This window comes from Carassius auratus, chromosome 21 (assembly GCF_003368295.1).
Source record: "Carassius auratus strain Wakin chromosome 21, ASM336829v1, whole genome shotgun sequence".
Lineage (NCBI taxonomy): Eukaryota > Metazoa > Chordata > Actinopteri > Cypriniformes > Cyprinidae > Carassius > Carassius auratus.
The window spans coordinates 25,699,486-25,718,313 of NC_039263.1; the positions used below are offsets into that span (position 1 = coordinate 25,699,486).

Here is an 18,828-nt window from a genome sequence, read left to right on the forward strand (position 1 = left end):
GAATGACACAAGAGTCAGAGGTGCAGAAAGATGTCAATCATTTTATTCCTCTCGCCCTCTATTCACAGTACATGTTCATTCTGACACCTTTAGTGTGACGACGTTATTATGTACACGAACCATCTGAACCCCAACCACATTACATTCAGTGCAAACGCAACTAATGACACACGAGACTGTATGAGACGGCCGCACACACAAGCAGAACGCCTCTCCTGATTGGCCGTTTCCACCGATAAACCCTCCAATCAGCAAACGCTCTACTCGCTAGGTGTGTGTTAGTTAAAGCGACAGGGTCTGCCTCCGGTGGATTCGTACATTCGGGATCAGCGAGTGTCTGGAATGTTAAAGTTGTACGAGTGTGGCGTTTTAGAAATCGTCAATACTCGGCTCTACTCGTCGTCCACTAAGGTGTCTTTAACAGTCTATCATGGGAACAGTTTGACCAATGAAAATGTTTAGCAAAAAATTTTTAAGCTTTTGCCGTTTTTGCGAAAAATCATTTTCTTGCTCAATTTTTTTTTTTTTTGGTCTCGTTTTCCAGTATAAATATCAAAAGATTCATAAATCATACATTTATAGGAGAACATTTTCTGAAATATTTATCAAAATTAAGTGAATGTATGCTTAAAAAACATCTAATTCAAATGTAAAACAAGATTTTATTATTATTATTATTGTTTTGAGCATGCACAAATTTTATCAAGTCATTTTACTACAGTAGATGCTAAATATATGCAAACATTTTCTGAAAAATGTATGTAAATAAAGTGAATTATAACAATAATATTTGGCAGTGGGCTAAAAAATACATTTATTTTAAAGAGAAAAACATTTATCTTTAACCCCACTGAAAGATTACTTTTTTAATTAATAAACTCAAATGTATTTTAATTTATTTTTCAGAAAACAAGACTGATATCTAACGATCAAGAAATTGTATTTTATACTGTAAATGCAAACCTTTTCTGAAAAATAGATAAAATTGAAGTGAAATCATCCATAAATCAAGAAAAATATCAGTCAGTGGGCTAAAATATTTAAGTCAAAGTAGAAACAAAAAGATCTGAAGATTTGTTTTCTTATTTTAGGCATAAAATAATATACCCCACTGACTCTTGATTTAAGCATACTTCTATAAAAACGACTTAATATCTTAATTCTGCTTCTCGAGTAAATGTATTCAAGAATCTGTAGGTATTTTTACTGGAAAATGAGACAAAAATAGGCCAATTTGTGCCTTGTAAGATTGTTTATTAATGCGTGACATTTAGTTTTTCACTTAAGAAGAATACATTTAATCAAGAAAAAATAAATAAATGCAACTAATTCACCCGATCTACATCTACGTATCATCTACGCCCCTAATTTGAACCGCTTCTCCCTATTGGACAGTGAATTTGATTGGCGTCCTCCAATTAGAGGAAGCTCTTCTGACGACTCAGTCTGATTGTATAATCAGGTTTAAATAATAACTTGAGGTAAGAAATCAATATGAAATGATCTTAGTATGCACACTACAGGACGCCAGGTTGGTTTCTGGCTGTAGTTTTGGGGCGGTAAGATCAGCAAGATGAATAATGAGGCACTTTTCTAGTCGGTACACTCCTCTCAGTCTCACACACACACTAAGGCATATGGAGTCGCATTAGTCAGGTAAGAAGCAATAATGAAATTATATACAAATAATCGGCGCGCAAAGTTTTTCTGACATATTAAAAAATCTCTTCCGGTCCCGATCGATCTGGAATTGTGCTACAGTCTATCAGCTGCCGAGACACAGAACTAAATCAAGAGAGAAATGAAGCGTCTCCTCGTCAGCAGCAGATGCTGCGCTTCATTCAAGAGACGGCCAACATGGAGACGAAAGGCAGCTTCATAGAGTTCACTCACAAACATGCCTTTGATTTCCCCAAACAACAATTACACGAGGACAACGAGAGCAAAGCTGAAGACTAAAACCGAGCCGGTCTCACGTGTTCAGCTTCAAAACTCTCCGGTATATATAAACTCTTCCCATCTCGCTTACTTACATACATACATACATATATATTCATATCAATATAGATCTCTGGCAGAAGACATGGGACAGACATTGGCGTGTGGCATCTCTAGTCCTCTGTCTGTGTGAGCTAGTGTGGTGCTACAGAAGGGCATCAAGCGTCTGTGGATGGGCGGGGCTTCCTGTGGAGAAGGGACGCCATGAGTCTTCTGAGTCACTAGAGGGCGCTGAAACTAGAGGAGAGAGCGGGAACTGGAGGTGCTCCGGCACACCGACAGCAGGACTGGGGAACTGCAAACAATCACAAATAAAGAATTTCATATTAGTTCTATCAAACCTTTACAATTAATCCAGAACGCATTTTTAATGAGCCAACCAGTCCAAAACCAGTCATAAGTGTCCATTTTTCAAAATTTTCTGGATAAATAATATTTAATTGATACATAGTTTGTTATGACAAGACAGTATTTGATCGAGATATAACTATTTGAAAATCTGGAATCTGAGGGTGCAAAAAAATCTAAATATTGAGAAAATCACCTTTAAAGTTGTCCAAATTAAGTTCTTAGCAATGCATATTACTAATGATGATAATTTTTTGATATTTATAAAATATCTTCATGGAACATGATCTTTACTTGATATCCTAATGATTTTGGCATTAAAGAAAAATGTATCATTTTGACCCATACAATGTAACAATTAATAGAAATAAATAGTAAAAAGAACAATAATATAATATGATTAATAATGTTAAAATAATAATGCAAATAATATTATTATTAAATAGAGTACCATAACTAGTAAAATACATAATTATAAAAATACCAATAATATAAAAAAAAAGAATAATAATATATTATTAAATACACAATAACATAATTAATGAAAATGCATAACAACAATAAAGAAATAACAAAAAATATCTATAGTGAAAATAATAATATATAATTAAATACTTTATAACCATAATAGTAAAATAATAATAAAATACCAATAGTAAAATACCAATAGTAATGACTTTTTAATGACTATATATATATATATATATATATATCAAATAGTATAATAATACATTTATTACAAAAAAAAAAAAACAATAACAACAATAATATAATCTAAAGTAAATAATACAAATATATTTTAATATAAGCTTAAATAACAACAAAGTTAAAAGTCTGTCTCTGGCTGACATGTTTCTCTCTCTCTGTATCATCAGATGTAGTTTGGGTCACCTGGTGCTCAGAAGAGGATGGGCTTCCCAGCTGTTTTCTCCTGGACGTAGGAAGTGAAGCGCTTGAGGAATTTGGGATATTCTCTCTTGGCTACGGCCCTCAGGACAGACGCAGGAGCCCAGCCGCCAGGATTCACTGCACACACAACAATCAGACTTATTTACAGATTCATGCATTATTAAACAGTCATGTTTTTCTTTATCTCAGGTGATTTAATAGCTATTTCATGAAGACTGTAGGTGAGAGGTTTCTCGAACCGTTGGCCACGTATGTGATTTTGCACAGGATGTTGTCTCTGCTGATCTCTTTGTCTCCCTCTGGTGGACTGACCAGCGTCTGGCAGATCATCCCAATGTTGATTTTAGCACGAACGCATCTGTTGTTCGGCTACACCAGGACAAAAACAACAAAACCGTGAGCCATAAACATATACAAGTCAGAATTGAGCCACAAAAGCCATGAATGCATTAAATGAACTCACCTGGGCATTCTCGTGCTCGACTGAGAAGTTGCAGACGAGCCATGTGTCGGGATCGTTCTCGTTGTTGGCTATGATCTTACGAATGGCAGACAGGTACAAGACGTCTCTCTGGGACGCTGGCCACACTCTCTAAACACGAACAAAACACAAAACACTTGGTCACAATCAATCCAATCACAGCGAGGACGAGGACGAGGAGAGAGCGTGAGCTCCTCGCACCTTATGAGTCTGGTAGATGATGATGGCGTTATCAGACAGCGTCTCCACGATGTTGAAGTTTTCCACAGTAGCTGGAGAAGGAGACAGAAACGAGAGCTGATAACGCTGAAGTCAACAGGAGTAATTCTACCCATGATGCACCACTATCGATTGCACCAGTGATCATTAGGAGGTACAGCTGAATTATACGGACTGTGAAAGCATGGTGTCTTCACAGGGTCACTGAATGTGCTCCATGATTAATGATATACGTTTAAGCACCAAAATAAATAAAAGCTAAAACTGAAATGAAACTACACTAACCTAAATATAAACAAACACACAATTACTAAAAACTATAATTGTACAGAAATAATTAAAATAACACAATCACTACTCAAACGGCCTCTGCAGAAAATGCAGCTTTGCATTACTGGAATAAATTACATTTTAAAATCTATTAGAGAAGAAAGCATTTATTTTAGTTTTAACTGCATTTTAATCATATAAATGCAGCGTTGCTGAACAGAAAAGACTTAATTCAAAGACTTACATTTTTTCAATTTTAAATATTACAGTAACAGTAGTGTGTGTGAGGATAACATGACTAATATTAACATAACATCTATATACTTATCTTATTATACCTGATTAATACATGATATGGTGAACATCAATATAATATATACTTCTGAGATTTAATTTAGTTTAACATACTGAAAATATTATTTCATATTCAATTGGTAAATAACAAGAATAGACATTATTTTTGTAATTATCACATTTTCGTAAAATGACTAATAACGGTTGCTGAGCCACTGATGAAATGTTTAGTGTAGAAAAGCTCTCACTGATTCAGTGCTGATCATGTTTCTAAGCTTTAATGTGTGTGTGTGTGTGTGTGTGTATTTATACTCACTCTCCCAATCGTTACGAACATCCGTGTCCCAGAAGTAGTGGCAGAGCTCGTGACCTGTGACCCCTTTGACACAGTGCGTGGCCTTCAGAGGGTCCAGCACGATGCCGTTCTCCTCCACCTCGCGCCGGTACACCTGAGAGAGACGAACACACACGCTCAAGCACACACATCAGGTCAAACTAACACACACACACACACACACACATCAGATCCATCTCACCTTCATCTCTCCCTCCTCCACCACCAGCTGCCAGTTAGCGTCTCCACCCACGTCCTGCAGCGAGTAGGTCATGTGATTCTGAACCATCTCCTCCACCTGTCCAAAACACAGCAGAACAACAAGGTCAGAGGTCACGCCTTCTCAATCTAGATCTAGATCAATAACAATGAAAGTCAGCATTACACAATACCGACTACACATGACAAACCCCTGCTCTTCTGTAATGTTGATTACTTCTGTACTTCAAAAAGAAAACTACTCCCCTCCTGAAACACCACCACACACACTTTTCTGAAGCAAATATCTCAAAGCTCACAGGCTGCTTGTCATATCATACGCATTAATCAGCATTAAACTACTGGTTTTACAAGCAGCCATTTAATCAGCACTTTATTTACATGATACAAACACCTACAGATGAATGAATAATTAGACCAGGAACACGAATTAAAGCAAATGAGCTGCATTTTGATTTCAAGGTGACCTGAAGAGAATTCCTAGAAGGTATGAAACATGCAAATTATCAAATTAAAAAGCAATAGAAGGCATTATTAGCTGCAGATTTAAAAGGCACACAAAAAGCGAACCGGGGCAGACTGTGTTATTTAAACCGTGTGTGTTTGTCCATCATGCAGACTTGCCAATAAAATGACTGGCTGTGTTTTAAAACCTTGACTGACTGCAGTTTTGGGCATTAGCACAGCATCAGAACCACATTAAGATAATGCCCAAAAATACTGACAAAGTAGGAAGCTGAGATTATTTTATTTAATATATTTGTTTGACATTTTAAAAAAGCTGAAAATATTTGCATTTGTATTAAATTTATGTATTAGCAGAATTTTTTTTCCCCAAAACAACATATTGTGGTAAATCTGCAAAGAAAAAAAAATCTAACTTAAGACCATTTTAAAATCTTTTTTTGATGATGCCCAAAATGTTTATTTATTTATTATATACCATATAAGCATCAAAGGTTATATTCATGGAGAATTTTACAAAAACAAGTCTTAATTACAATATCTCAATCAGTTGCGTACAATATTATTTTGCACAAACAAAATAAATATCTATATAATTATATACAATTGATATTTAATAAAAGTTAAATTTTTTTTTATAAAAATAAAAATGTTTCCTTGTATCTTTTAATGCAGGACACTTGCATTAAGCAAGAAGTCGCGTTGACTAGTAGGTCAGATGCATCTCATGCTATAACAGTTCTGGATGAGTGTGCTAGAGGGCGCTGTTACCTCAGCACTGAATCTGTGCTCATGCAGAGAAGGAGTGAAGGCTACAGCAGAAGAAGAGGGAGAGGAAGGACGAGAGGGGGGCTACACGGGTGAGGATGAAGAGAGAAACGCAGCTTCATCAGGAGAAGAACCCCCAGAGAGAACAAGACAGAAATACAGAGCACCACAGGGACACAGGAAGAGGTCAACAGACCATCAGGAAGAGAAGAATGAGCTGACCTTCTCAGCGAATCGGTGAGAGCCCACGCTGGAGAAGACGTCTCCTGAAGGCACTGAACTGCTCCTCTGTATCCGGCTCTTCTCACACTGAGACTAGAAAAACACATACAATAATCAAACAAATATATAACAAGGCATTTAAGAGTGAAACTGAATAATCAGAAAGGACTCGATTTTATCCACTGGCTTTCGGTTGGATGGTCAAATGTTAATGTGTTATTGGTTAATAATCATTTATTTATTTATTATTTATTTTCCTTAGAATAAATCGCAATGATGAATCCTGCTCAATATAAGAGTGAGGATGCATTAAAGATAATAAACAGACTATAAACTTATTATTTATATATATATATATTTGCTTTACATTAAATAAACACTCATTCAATTTCCATTTATGCATTTAGCAGATGCTTTTATTCATAGCATCAAAACATGAGGTTTATGAGTTTTTAAACTAAAAAAAGGGTATATAGATATGCATGTAAATAGATTCTAATGCTAATTAATATATAAATATATACATACTAATATATCAATATATTCAAATTATAGGTTAGTTGATCTTGGATATTGCTGATACAATAATACTTTCAAAGAAAGGCAATAAAAAGTTTACCAAAAAAATGTGTATATTAAATGTGTTAATATCCAGGAAAATACAAATAAAAATTGTGTTCAGCGTGGGATTTTTAATTATAAACAAGCTCTAAATAAGCCTGGGGAACATGCAACAGCATCACAATATTTTATTTAACAATATCAGAAAACTATTGAACGTGTGTGTGTTGTTAAATTTTAATAATTGAATGAAAATAGAAAATACCAACTTAATTAGTTCAACTAGGACGTTTAAGTCATTTTTATAAACGTGCCTAAGAAAAAACATTACTGGTGTGCATCTTTAGACAAAACAACGGCACAGACATGTTTAAAGATCAGTCAGCGCGAGTTTCTTAGATTTATATTTTAGTCTAGGTCTAGGTTTAAGGCTGGTCTGTGAAACCGGGGGTGAATGTCAGTATTTTCACACCTGTTCTTCTATTTTGTCCTGTCGGTCCAGAGCGGCCTCCACAGCGTCGAAGAACTCGTCTTCATTGATCAGACTGTTTGGACCCTCCTGATGGACAGAACAAGATCAACATCTCCAGACAAACACAGCTCTGTCTACTTCACCAAATACAGCGGCGTAAACCGAACCCACCTCGTAATCAGGTCCTCCAAAGTGAGACTTCATCTTCAGCTCGGACAGGGCTGATTTATACGCCTCCTCCACCCTCCTCCTCTTCTCCATCTCCTGTAGGAAGCAAGAGAGTGACTAAACACTGATGTTTAGATCTGGTCTCTGTGTGATCTGGTCTCGGTGCAGGACTGTTCAGACAGAAGCAAAACTCCTGTGTTCTGGCTCTAAATTGAATGTTTCAGTATTGTGCTGAATGCTGCTGACTGAGACACATGGACAGATGAATTCAGCTCCAGCTCTGTATCACACGCTCCACATTCACACACAAACCCATTAAACTGCCGGAGGAAGGTCTTCGCTGGTAAAGATACTGCAGCACTTATTCATTCACTGCTTTCCTTTTTTTTTGGATTTCAGATAAGATTTTTATCTAGAAATGACCAGCACTTGCAGAATTTGTAATAGTTGCACTGGAAGTATAGCGATTTAAATAAAATATTATTTCACTATATGACTAGCAGTAGTACAGGAGAGCTATATGCACATTATGAGTTTATTAAAGAGTCCTGTAACACTGGTGTCATGCAAAATTTTCTTCTTATATACTTTTTTTTCTAGTTTCTTCCAGTGTCATTTTAGTATTGCATTATGTAGAATTTTGATATATTTATTGATATTTTTCATTTTGATTTTAGTTTTTATGTATTATTTGTACAGTATTAATTTTGTATTTTTATTTATTTAGTTTTAGTAATTAGTATATTTCTATAATTTTTGTAATTTTTATATTTCTATAATTTTCAGTTTCAATAATTTCAGCTTCAATTTTAGTCTAACTTTTGTTTACATATTCATCCAATATTTATATTTACATTTTTTTCAGCCTGATTTCAGTTTGCACAAACGGGTCGATTAGTTGCACCAGTATGTGATGCTTGTGTGGACTAGCCATGGGTCATTTGACTTCAGTTGCATTTTTTTCTATGTCAGTGGGTGACAGTTTTTTTTCATGAAAAAAAAAAAGTTTTTTAAATTTGAAAATACAAGAATGTGAAAGTGAATAGTCGTCAATTCTGTTAAGTAATAGTCATGGAAAACCCTCCTCGGCTCACTAATGTATCATATTTGTTCACATACAGCATCAATACAAAATATTTCTGTCAAAGTTATAAAAACCTGCCATGATTTGACACCAGATCTCATTCACGCATGACTTAACTCTGCATCTTTATTTTTAGCTTCACACTACAATAAATGTGTTTTATTTTCACAGTCAGGGAAACATGAGGCTCTGTCTGACGCCCGAGCTACGTACCTTATCCAGTCTCTTCTGCCAGCTGTCCTCTCTCTTCACCATCAGGTCGATGCAGTGAGAAAGCGTGGCCAGGATCCCCACCGTGGTCGCCTTGAACGTGATGGCCTCTCCTTTAAAATCGATCCCATTAATGCCTTTATGACTCAAACACTGGAAAACTGATGGAGAGAGAGAACAAACCCAGTCACACTCCAAACACAAAGACATTCATTAGCCAGACAGTGTTACACAGACTCCAAATCAGGCACGATGCAATAAAACATCAGCCTTACATCAAATCTCTGTTTTCTGGGGATTTATTCCAGCCAGCAGCTGAATATGTATTTTAAAGCATTTTTAATATTTACTATTCTACATGCATTATATATTTTTTTATATGCATTATCTATGTTTAAATCTTTAAACACACATACACACAAATATATAGTTTGGTTTTCAATAAAGACAAAACAAACTTGTCATATTTGGTTTGGACACAGTGCAACACATCTGATATTCTTTGTTATATTATACAAATCCCAAATGCACAACTCAAAGACATCTCCTCAAACACAGCTCCACTGGAGACAAGCTGACTTTATGTTATAGATGTCACACAATTCATTACAGCAGGCTCAAATGACCGGAGTAAACGAAGGGACAAACTGCGCCCCAGAACTGTCTCCTCGAGCCGAATCAGAGAGGAACTCATTGAGCGTGAAAAAACCCGCTGAAGTTTCCCACATGCAGAAATCAGTTCGTAGAGGATTCAACTCCATGCGATTACCTCGGCTACATGAGAAATCAGTCAAGACACTCACGTTTTTCCTTGCTGTTGTTGTTGTTATGCAGGAATTCTCCATCGGAGCGAGTGTTAGGGAAACCGTCTTCATCGTCCTCCACGACTGAGCAGAGAAAACACACACAGACACGATCAGTGTGAACTCATGGCCCTGTGGTTGGTGGTGCTCAGATCGGCCCACTCACATACTGAGACTGGACACATACTGTAGTACACAACGCAGAGCGAGAGGACTAGGACGAACAAAAGAGGCAGTTGATCATTTGTGTGAATCAACAGGCCATTGTGCTGAAACAAGAGCGACGGCACCCATGCAGAGGAATCTGGACATCGCGGTCTGTCAGCATTTTCGATATCCTCGTCTCTCCCACACACAGCAGTCTACTCACTCTTGTCTCTCTGGAGCTCGTCTCTGGTCACGGCGTCAGAGCAGCCGTCGAAGTATTTCTGCAGCGTGTCCACCTGTCTGCAGAGGATGTCTCGAAACGTCTCCATCTCCGCCAGCTTCTCCCGCAGACTGTGACCCTTCTGTGGGTCATGAACACAAACTATGAGTTCAGAGTAGAGAGGGATGAATTATTACCTTATTGGCATCGCTCGATGATGGAGGTTTTCTCTGTGTCCTCACCTTAAAGGAGGAGGTGGAGGTGGCGGAGTATCCGCTGGTGGCTGATGTGAGGGACAGCATGGAGCCGTGTCTCCTCAAACTGGACTCGGAGCCATAACCGGACTCGGCCTAAACACAGAGAGAGAGAGAGAGAGAGAGAGAGAGAGACAGACAGAGAGAGAGAGAGAGAGAGAGAGAGAGACAGAGAGAGAGAGAGAGAGAGATAAGAGGTTAATGTGATATCCACAAGAGCTTTGTCACGAAAGTTTCAAAAGTCTGCCACAACGCAATAAAACATCAAGTCATAAATCAAATCTCTTCCATGTTTTAATAATATTAATATATCATGTATTATATTATGTAATAAAATAATAAATATAAAGACAAATGATATATCAAATTATATATATTCAAGTTAGAAACCGATATTTAATATATATATAGGAAGTGTGGACTGCATATTCACATTGTCATTTACACAGTCAAACATGACACTTTAGAAAACAACATAAACTGGTGTGTGTGTGCGCTGAACAATTTCCACTTCATCTTCAGGATACGTCACTCACTCACACACACACACACACACACACACACACACAGTCCAGAGAGTCACTTTCCATGAACTCAGAGCTTTCCTGTGGCTCGTTTCATGAGTAACAGCCTCTGAAAATAGTTTCTGAGTTTCTTTAGCAGCGTAAACACACACAATGACTGTATCCCCACGAGGCGTCTGAGCAGAGCAGGACGGCACAAGACCAGGTTACAGGATCTTTCCTCATCATGAACAGATCTGACCTCTGTACCACGCTAATAAACTCACTCATTACAGTCAATCTGGGAAAGAGGGAAAGAAATACGATCTGAATCAACGACTTCCCTTGTGATGTTCCGCATACTGAAACGAATCCAGTGGATCGGAGTTCAGTCTGAACACACACACACACACACACACACACACCGAACACAAAGCCCAGAGAGAAAAGGAACACACACATACCTGCACAAACAAACCTTTCCTGTAGATAAGAGCCACCTGTAAACACATGGCTTTACAGTCAAAACAATCTAGTGTTATTAAATAAATGTACAACTGTAAGAGCAGATAAGATTCATAACAACGGAAAATCAATATCTCAGTTCATCTACCACAAAAGTTAACCTAAAACCCAGATTAATTCATCCTAGAGTACTATTTGCTGTATGCTACATAGTATACATTACTTTTAAAACCAATATGTAAAACAATATGTTTTTGTTTTGGAGAAACGTCTATAAAAAATAAGGTCTTTTTGCTAAATATATAGACTGCATTACAAATTCATGAAAACATTTTTTTTCTATTTAACCGATAATGTATGTTTAGATAAGTCATGAAAACAAGGTTTTATTACAGACACTGTTAAATGCTTTTTGAATAACAAATTGGAATATGAACTTCCTATTTTATTACTAAAAAGTTGCTTATGTGCATTTTAAATGCTTGTGCAGCTAAATGTACATTTGAATGTTTATTAGTAATCGGGCTGCATGATAAATCTCATGTGATTGTCATGCACATCTCGTCAGTAGTAGTACTTTACTACTTCTGTGATTAGTAGTAAATTTCCATCATGTGCGTTCAGAAATAGAAAAAGTCAATAGTATACTGAACATACACACTGTCTTTAGTAAGGAAATAAATCTTGTCCAGCACTAGATGGCAACAGTGAGCGCGTGTACAGTTGAGTGGACACAATCTGAGGTAACTATAGGATAGAAGCAGAGAAGAAGCATTCAGTGTCTCAACCAAAGACAGGCCAATCCTGCATTCACTCCAGCCAATCAAGAGCACTCTTACTGTCACTATAGCATTGATAACGCCTCCACTGACCAATCAGAAAACAATAACAACGTCTGCATCTTTGTTACACAATCTATAGCCTCAGAGACTGTTGCGCAGAAGATAAACTTCAGGATAATAACATCCATTAATCCCCTCTCTCTCTCTCTCTCACACACACACACACACACACACACAATCAATCAATAAACCTAATCAAGTGATTGCAAAAGACAGCAGGAGAGGAAAAATGAGAAGGCATTATAATCAGTGTCATGTTTAATTCAGCAGCAGTATTATTAAAATATATTGTGTGCAGTATTATTTTAGCATTAATATACTGATATAGTTTTTGTTAATATTTTGAACAGGGTTATTATAGTTGACTAAAACTTTAACTGGAGCAAAAAATAAAATAAAAATAAAATAAAACATCTTTATCACTTTTAAATAATAATAAACTCTTTATTTCAGCTAATTGCCGAGGCAACATTTCTCATTTTAATTAAGTTCAACTTGATAACTACATTTTTTTTTTAATATAAATCTAAAAATAAGAAACTGGTTCTAAATATTAATATTATTACTATAATGCTATCTGAATTATACTAAAATAACACACATCTTCAATTGGCGATTTTTATATTTTCTGTTTATATTTTAATTTGTTACATTTTCATTAATATATATATATATATATATATATATTTAAGTTTTACATATTTTAGTACTAACTTAATATTTTTTTTTTTTATATATATATATATTTTAATATAAAATATTTTAAAAATGTATTTTATTTCAAGTGACAGCAATATTTTCTCCTGTAATGGTTTTAGTTTTAATTAGCATAATAACCCTAGAGAGGACCGAGCCAGGGCTGATGTTTTAAAGCCATGGACTCTGCACAAAAGAGATTATAGGAGATGAAATCAAGCACATCTTTTAGATACACAAGCGCACGTCTCATTTCCAGTAGCTCTATTGGGAGTGTGTGCTGTTGTCACAGTGAGCGTGAAAGGCTTAACACAATACAGCTCTGATTAGATGGACAGATTACACACAGATCTGAACAGCTCCACCCATACAGGTCCATGTCATATCCTCACGCAACTCAGATTTGTTATTAAAGCTGCAAACACACTGTTATTATGTATTATTTCTGCAGTCAGATTCCTGCAGCACAGGAAAAATCCAGTGAAAAATCCACCTGTAAAGTCATATAATGGGGTCTGAATTGAAAGCAATCATTGCTGAAGTTGGTCTGTGTGACTCAGGACTATTCCCTTGTACCCTAATGAGATGATAGACAGAAGGAAAGTGTCCTTGGGAAGAAGGTCAGCAGTGATTCAGACCGAGAAGAGCTGTATGTGTGTGTGAGTCACTTTCTGAGAGGGGTCATCCTCGAGGCATGAGAAGAATGAATGGATGGGGAACTGTGTGTGTGTGTGTGTGTGTGTGTAACCCCCTTCCTCCTCTCTTGGGCGGCAGAAATCAGAAGCACATGTGGATCAGGGCGTGTCCTCATGACACGAACACTTGTGCAAATTCAGCAAACAGACGCTGAAAGAGGCAGAGCAACACACACACACCTCACACACAGGAATATACAGCTAAAATCAAATAAAGTATTTTTATGAAATTATAAAATAATTTATTTAAAATCACTTACTAATTCATTATTTTTTTATTAATAAAAATAAAGGAATGAATAATATGTTCACTTAAAAGTAATACATTAAATATTTAAAAATGAATTATTACATTTGATTATTTATTTGTATATAAATATTTAAATATTTATTAGTTTATACTTGTTTTATTTTTAGGTTATTTAAAATAAATCAACAAATAAAATAAAACATTCATGTACTTCATTTTTACCTTTATGAATTACTTCAGTGAAGGTTTTATTTTCTTATTTATTTATTAGTAAATTTGTAAATTAATGAAAATAAATTAATAATAAAATATATAAACTCATTTAATTGTTTTTAAAATATTAAACACTTATTTATCAAGCATAATTAATCATATAATTATGCATTCAAATATATTTATTTTATATATATTATATATATCACTTTTATATTAAAGGATTAAAGAGAGAGAGAGTCTAAAATCCTTCAATAAGTCCTTATCTCAAGTTTTTCATCACTCAGTAGCTCATTTCATGATTCATATCCTATCGTTTCCCCTCATCAGCCTGTGATTGTTTTTGTTTTTCCACACTTGAAGAGTTTGATTTCTACCGCAGAAGTTTTCGGTCCTCACCCCACCCCCTGCGCTGTCTCTATCTGCCCACATCCTTTCTCTCTAGGGGTATTTACTACAGATATGCCACTGGTTCCTTCACTCATGCACATTGCGTGCTCACCATTCATTGTTTTTATTTGCGTTTCCATAGAATTGTGTGTTTGTGACCTAAACTGACTTCCTGTCTGTGTGTGTGTGTATGTGTGTGTGTGTGTGTCTCTAAGTCACTTCAGTGCTCAGATGATGCAGACAGACTGAATCCCACTCATAATCTCACACACAGTCAGTCTTTTATTTCTGATTTCTCATCTCGAGATGTTATGTTATTTAGTTTTATGACTCAGCAAGCAGCTTCGAGACGGGTGACTAACCCACTCCGAGTTTACTATTTGAGTAACAAGGTAAACAAGACAGCAATGTCTTACTGTTATGTCCAACTTCTGATTAATTCACCCAAATTGCCACATAAAAACACCAGAACAAAAGCGTTGGTTGTTTAACATATCAATCAGATTGCATGGACATAAGCGGTTCTCAGGAAGAAACCAGACTTTATACTGATAGTCAATAGTCTGGCTGCGTGAGAGAAGAGCATGCTGGGTAGAGATAGACACTCACCCTGTGTTGCTCGATGGACTCGATCCATTGGTTGCGGTGCTCTGGGTCCTGAGCACGTAGATACCACACGCTATCATTGACGCTGATGTCCAACCGGCACTCGTCAAACTCATGAGGCTACGGAGACAGAGAGAGAAGAACATCAAACATCATTACCAATCACCATCATACTTGTACATTCATAAACAAGGTGCTCCGAGTGAGGGAGGGATCCAAGAATCCAAACCAGAACAACCACAAGCAAGAGAAAAGAGAGAGCCTTGACCCACACAGCCAGCTGGGAAATGTGAGATATTTCCCTCTGAGTGTGTGAGTGTGTGTTGGGTATTATTGCCAGATGTTGATCTCTGTAGACCTCACACTGCTTATGAAAAGCAGATGAGGAGTCAAACACTCCTCTCCTTCAGTCTGATATACTGCACTCCTCTAGCCCAGTGTTTCTTTTCTTTTGCCTCCCACTATCAGAGAACACAGCAGTATTTGTCATTATATATTATTACACACACACACACACACACACAGGTTTGTTTTTGTGAAAAGTGGGGACATCCTATAGGCGTAATGGTTTTTATACTGTACAAATTGTACAGTATATTCTATGGCCCTTAAATCTGTGTCCTGATGTGTCACAAAAATGTTCCCACTCTAAATATGCTATTAATTCTATATTTATGTATTAAATGTTATATTTATTTAAAAAATGTAATTATATTTAATTTCTGTATTTATAAATTCAATTAAATATATTCAATTAAATAATTTCTCTCTCTCTCTCTCTCTCTCTCTCTCTCTCTCTCTCTCTCTATATATATATATATAATAAATATGGATTTATTTCTATTCATTTCTCTCTCTCCGTATATGTATATGTATATATATATATGTATATGTATATATATATATATATATATATATACACATATATATATATATATATATATATATATATATATATATATATATACATATATAGATTTTATTTTATTTATTTGTTATTTTGAAAGTTAAATATTATTTATTATAAATTCAATTATTGATACATATTTTTTCCATTATTACAGTTTATTTAAAACCATATCATCCAACCTAGATAGCAATTTTCCTAATTTCTAATTTAAAAAGGAGTGACCTGAAGTTTAGTGAGCGAGTCATTTGAACGATTCGGAGAACAGATTCAGACAGATCTGACACAACCACTTTAGGGAAGTCACAGTTTATGTTTGTTGTTACATGCAACCACCGAAGAAAAAGAAGAAAAAGTGGCTTTATATTTTGTTTTCACTCACAGGAAATGACACAACTTACATGAGTAATAACCCAAGTCCTTACTGAGATGCATATCAGACTACATCAACAGAGAGAGAGCATTAGAGTCGGGCGCTCGTTCAGAGCCTGACGCTGATCACAATATGAAGAGGACGACACACCAGGACTGAACCGGCTTTAAAGAGACTAAGCTGCATGTGTTTGAGGGACAGAGAATAATCAGTCACATCTGAGCGAGGATGATGATCACTTATCAAACAGGCTTTACACAGAAACAGCATCTTCCCACTACAAACCCAGAGCTCAGGGGAAACTGAGAGAAAACTAAGACTCGTTCACAGTGTGAGACTCGTAACCAAGAAGAGTTATGCTGCCTTATAAGATGCACACTTGATCCCAGAATGCACTGCGACGAGTTCAGTCGGTCGGATCTGTTCTGCATTTACAAATGACAGTGCTTGAAGAACGGCTGTTATGATGTTGAAAATGTCAGTTTAGATTTAGGAGTGCTTATATTTGTGCACGAAACCCAGAATGGACGACGCAGGAGCATTCAAATGCATGTATGGGAAAAGCATTGAGCGGGATTCTGGGAACGGAAAATCGAGACACGGTGGGCAATGCAGGGGACCCCGAGAGGGTCACAGCGGGTTCTGAGAAGAGACACTAAAATACACAAAAGGGTCATCACTATGGGACCGAGTGAACCTGCGAGACATCAATCACACAGCAGTGTACACAAACATCACAACACCAACACACAGATGTTAAACAGCACTGCTATCTGTTGATTCCTGTCTGCTTCCATCTCAGATAGTGCTGCATTGTGGGTAAACATGCTTTAGCGGAGCTGGAAAACATAACATGACCACACACCTTGGATCAGCTCATGAGGACACGAGTAAAAGGAGTATATAATGAGCAATATTATATAGTATTTTTAGCACCTATTTTAATATTAATATACATTTTATACCATCTAAACATGCATCTATGCTTTGACAATATTGTATGTAAATACTGCATGCCATCTGAAAAATTTTAATCAAGATACAGAAAGAGCAGGTACAGAGCTCTTGCTTCCTCGGTGCATTATTGGAAATCTTTAGTCGTGAACTGAACTTCAAACACTCTGGGTGGATGCATTTATTCCCTTTACAAAGATCAGCTTCCCAGCATGCACACACACACACACACACACACACACACACACACACAGGCCTACGTGTGCAAAGTCACAACGGCACAAGGAGACAGACAGTGAGGGAGCCTGTGAAATTTACAGCATTGTGTCAACAACTAAATGAAATGTCACATATACAGAATCCCAGTACAATAATCAACACATCATGTGCTGCAACATAAGAAAGATGCATGACTGTGTCCAGAGAGTAAAACACAGTGTGCAGATATACACAGCTATTTGGGTTTTGTACAGCTACAGCAAGAAAATATACAGATGCATTCAAAGTAAAAGACAACTAAATCTGATTCTACATTTCAGTTATACAAGTCAGACACACCTATAATTTGTAATCCATATGTGCATGTACATAATAACCTAACTTTAAGCTTGCAAAAAAAGGAAATTGAAGTACAAGCGATGCTGAAATGCATTTATTTACAGTCAGTCATTAAATGCTCAATTTTAATTTCACAAATCAAATGGACTAAAAGCTCTCTGTTGCTCAATTAAATGTATTTTATAGGCTGGTGACCACAGTTTTACAACATCTTAAATTATTCAATATGTCACAGAGCAAAAGTGAAAACATCACGATGTGCTTTACGTTCACGGGATTAATTATCTGCAAATGGTTTTCAGGAGTTTTAACATTTTGGCCAGAAGAGACAGTTTATGAGAGATTTGTTTCTTAGATCTACACAGTTTTGGCTTGTCGGGACATTAACTGATGGACTGGAGTGCTGTGGATTATTGTGATGTTTTTAGCAGCTGTTTGGACTCTCATTCTGACGGCACCCATTCACTGCAGAGCATCCATTGATGAGCAAGTGATGCAATGCTACGTTTTTCCAAATCACCAGCAAAAACTAACCTGCAGATAATGATATCAGGAGCTGGTTAGAGATAAACGTTAAGGCTCACAGATAATGGGTAAATTGTTGTTTACTGAGCAATTCAGTCTTGGATCTGTGTTTGGGGAAATCAGAAACACAGGAAGCTGGGACTTCAGCTTGCCTTGAACAAAGGAAACAAACGCCACGCTGACCCACAGATTAGGACACAGGATGCAAAGGAAGAGACACATGTCATCTGTCACTGACAGGTTAAAGTGCATAGATGCGATGTGATTTAAATATCCAGACAGAGTCCTGCTTACAGCAGATCTTGGAGGAAGGAAGTAGACGACAGGAGAGATGAGCAGAGGGACTTTCAGACTCGACCCCGGGTCACCAAACAGGAATTCATCAGCAGGAGGGCACAAGGGAGC

The 18,828-nt window shown here is 36.5% G+C and overlaps 1 protein-coding gene across 2 annotated transcripts; it reads right to left on the reverse strand.

Moving 5' to 3' along the window:
• Positions 1-1,116: 1,116 nt before the first annotated feature.
• LOC113039107 (collagen type IV alpha-3-binding protein-like) lies at positions 1,117-15,326 on the reverse strand. Of its 2 annotated transcripts, XM_026197010.1 has the most exons (16): positions 15,110-15,326; positions 10,435-10,542; positions 10,196-10,334; positions 9,826-9,909; positions 9,026-9,183; positions 7,732-7,824; positions 7,561-7,647; positions 6,528-6,620; positions 6,309-6,389; positions 5,056-5,151; positions 4,836-4,968; positions 3,938-4,008; positions 3,719-3,847; positions 3,495-3,624; positions 3,238-3,372; positions 1,117-2,293 (listed from the first exon to the last, which is right to left on the reverse strand). In XM_026197010.1, the coding sequence occupies exons 2-15, from the start codon at positions 10,492-10,494 to the stop codon at positions 3,245-3,247; spliced, it is 1,482 nt and encodes a 493-aa protein (XP_026052795.1). In that variant the 5' UTR covers positions 10,495-10,542; positions 15,110-15,326; the 3' UTR covers positions 1,117-2,293; positions 3,238-3,244. The 2 variants fall into 2 exon arrangements, with proteins under 2 accessions (XP_026052795.1, XP_026052796.1); XM_026197011.1 differs by lacking the exon at positions 6,309-6,389 and having other exon boundaries at positions 15,110-15,320.
• Between the last annotated feature and the right edge of the window lie 3,502 nt (positions 15,327-18,828).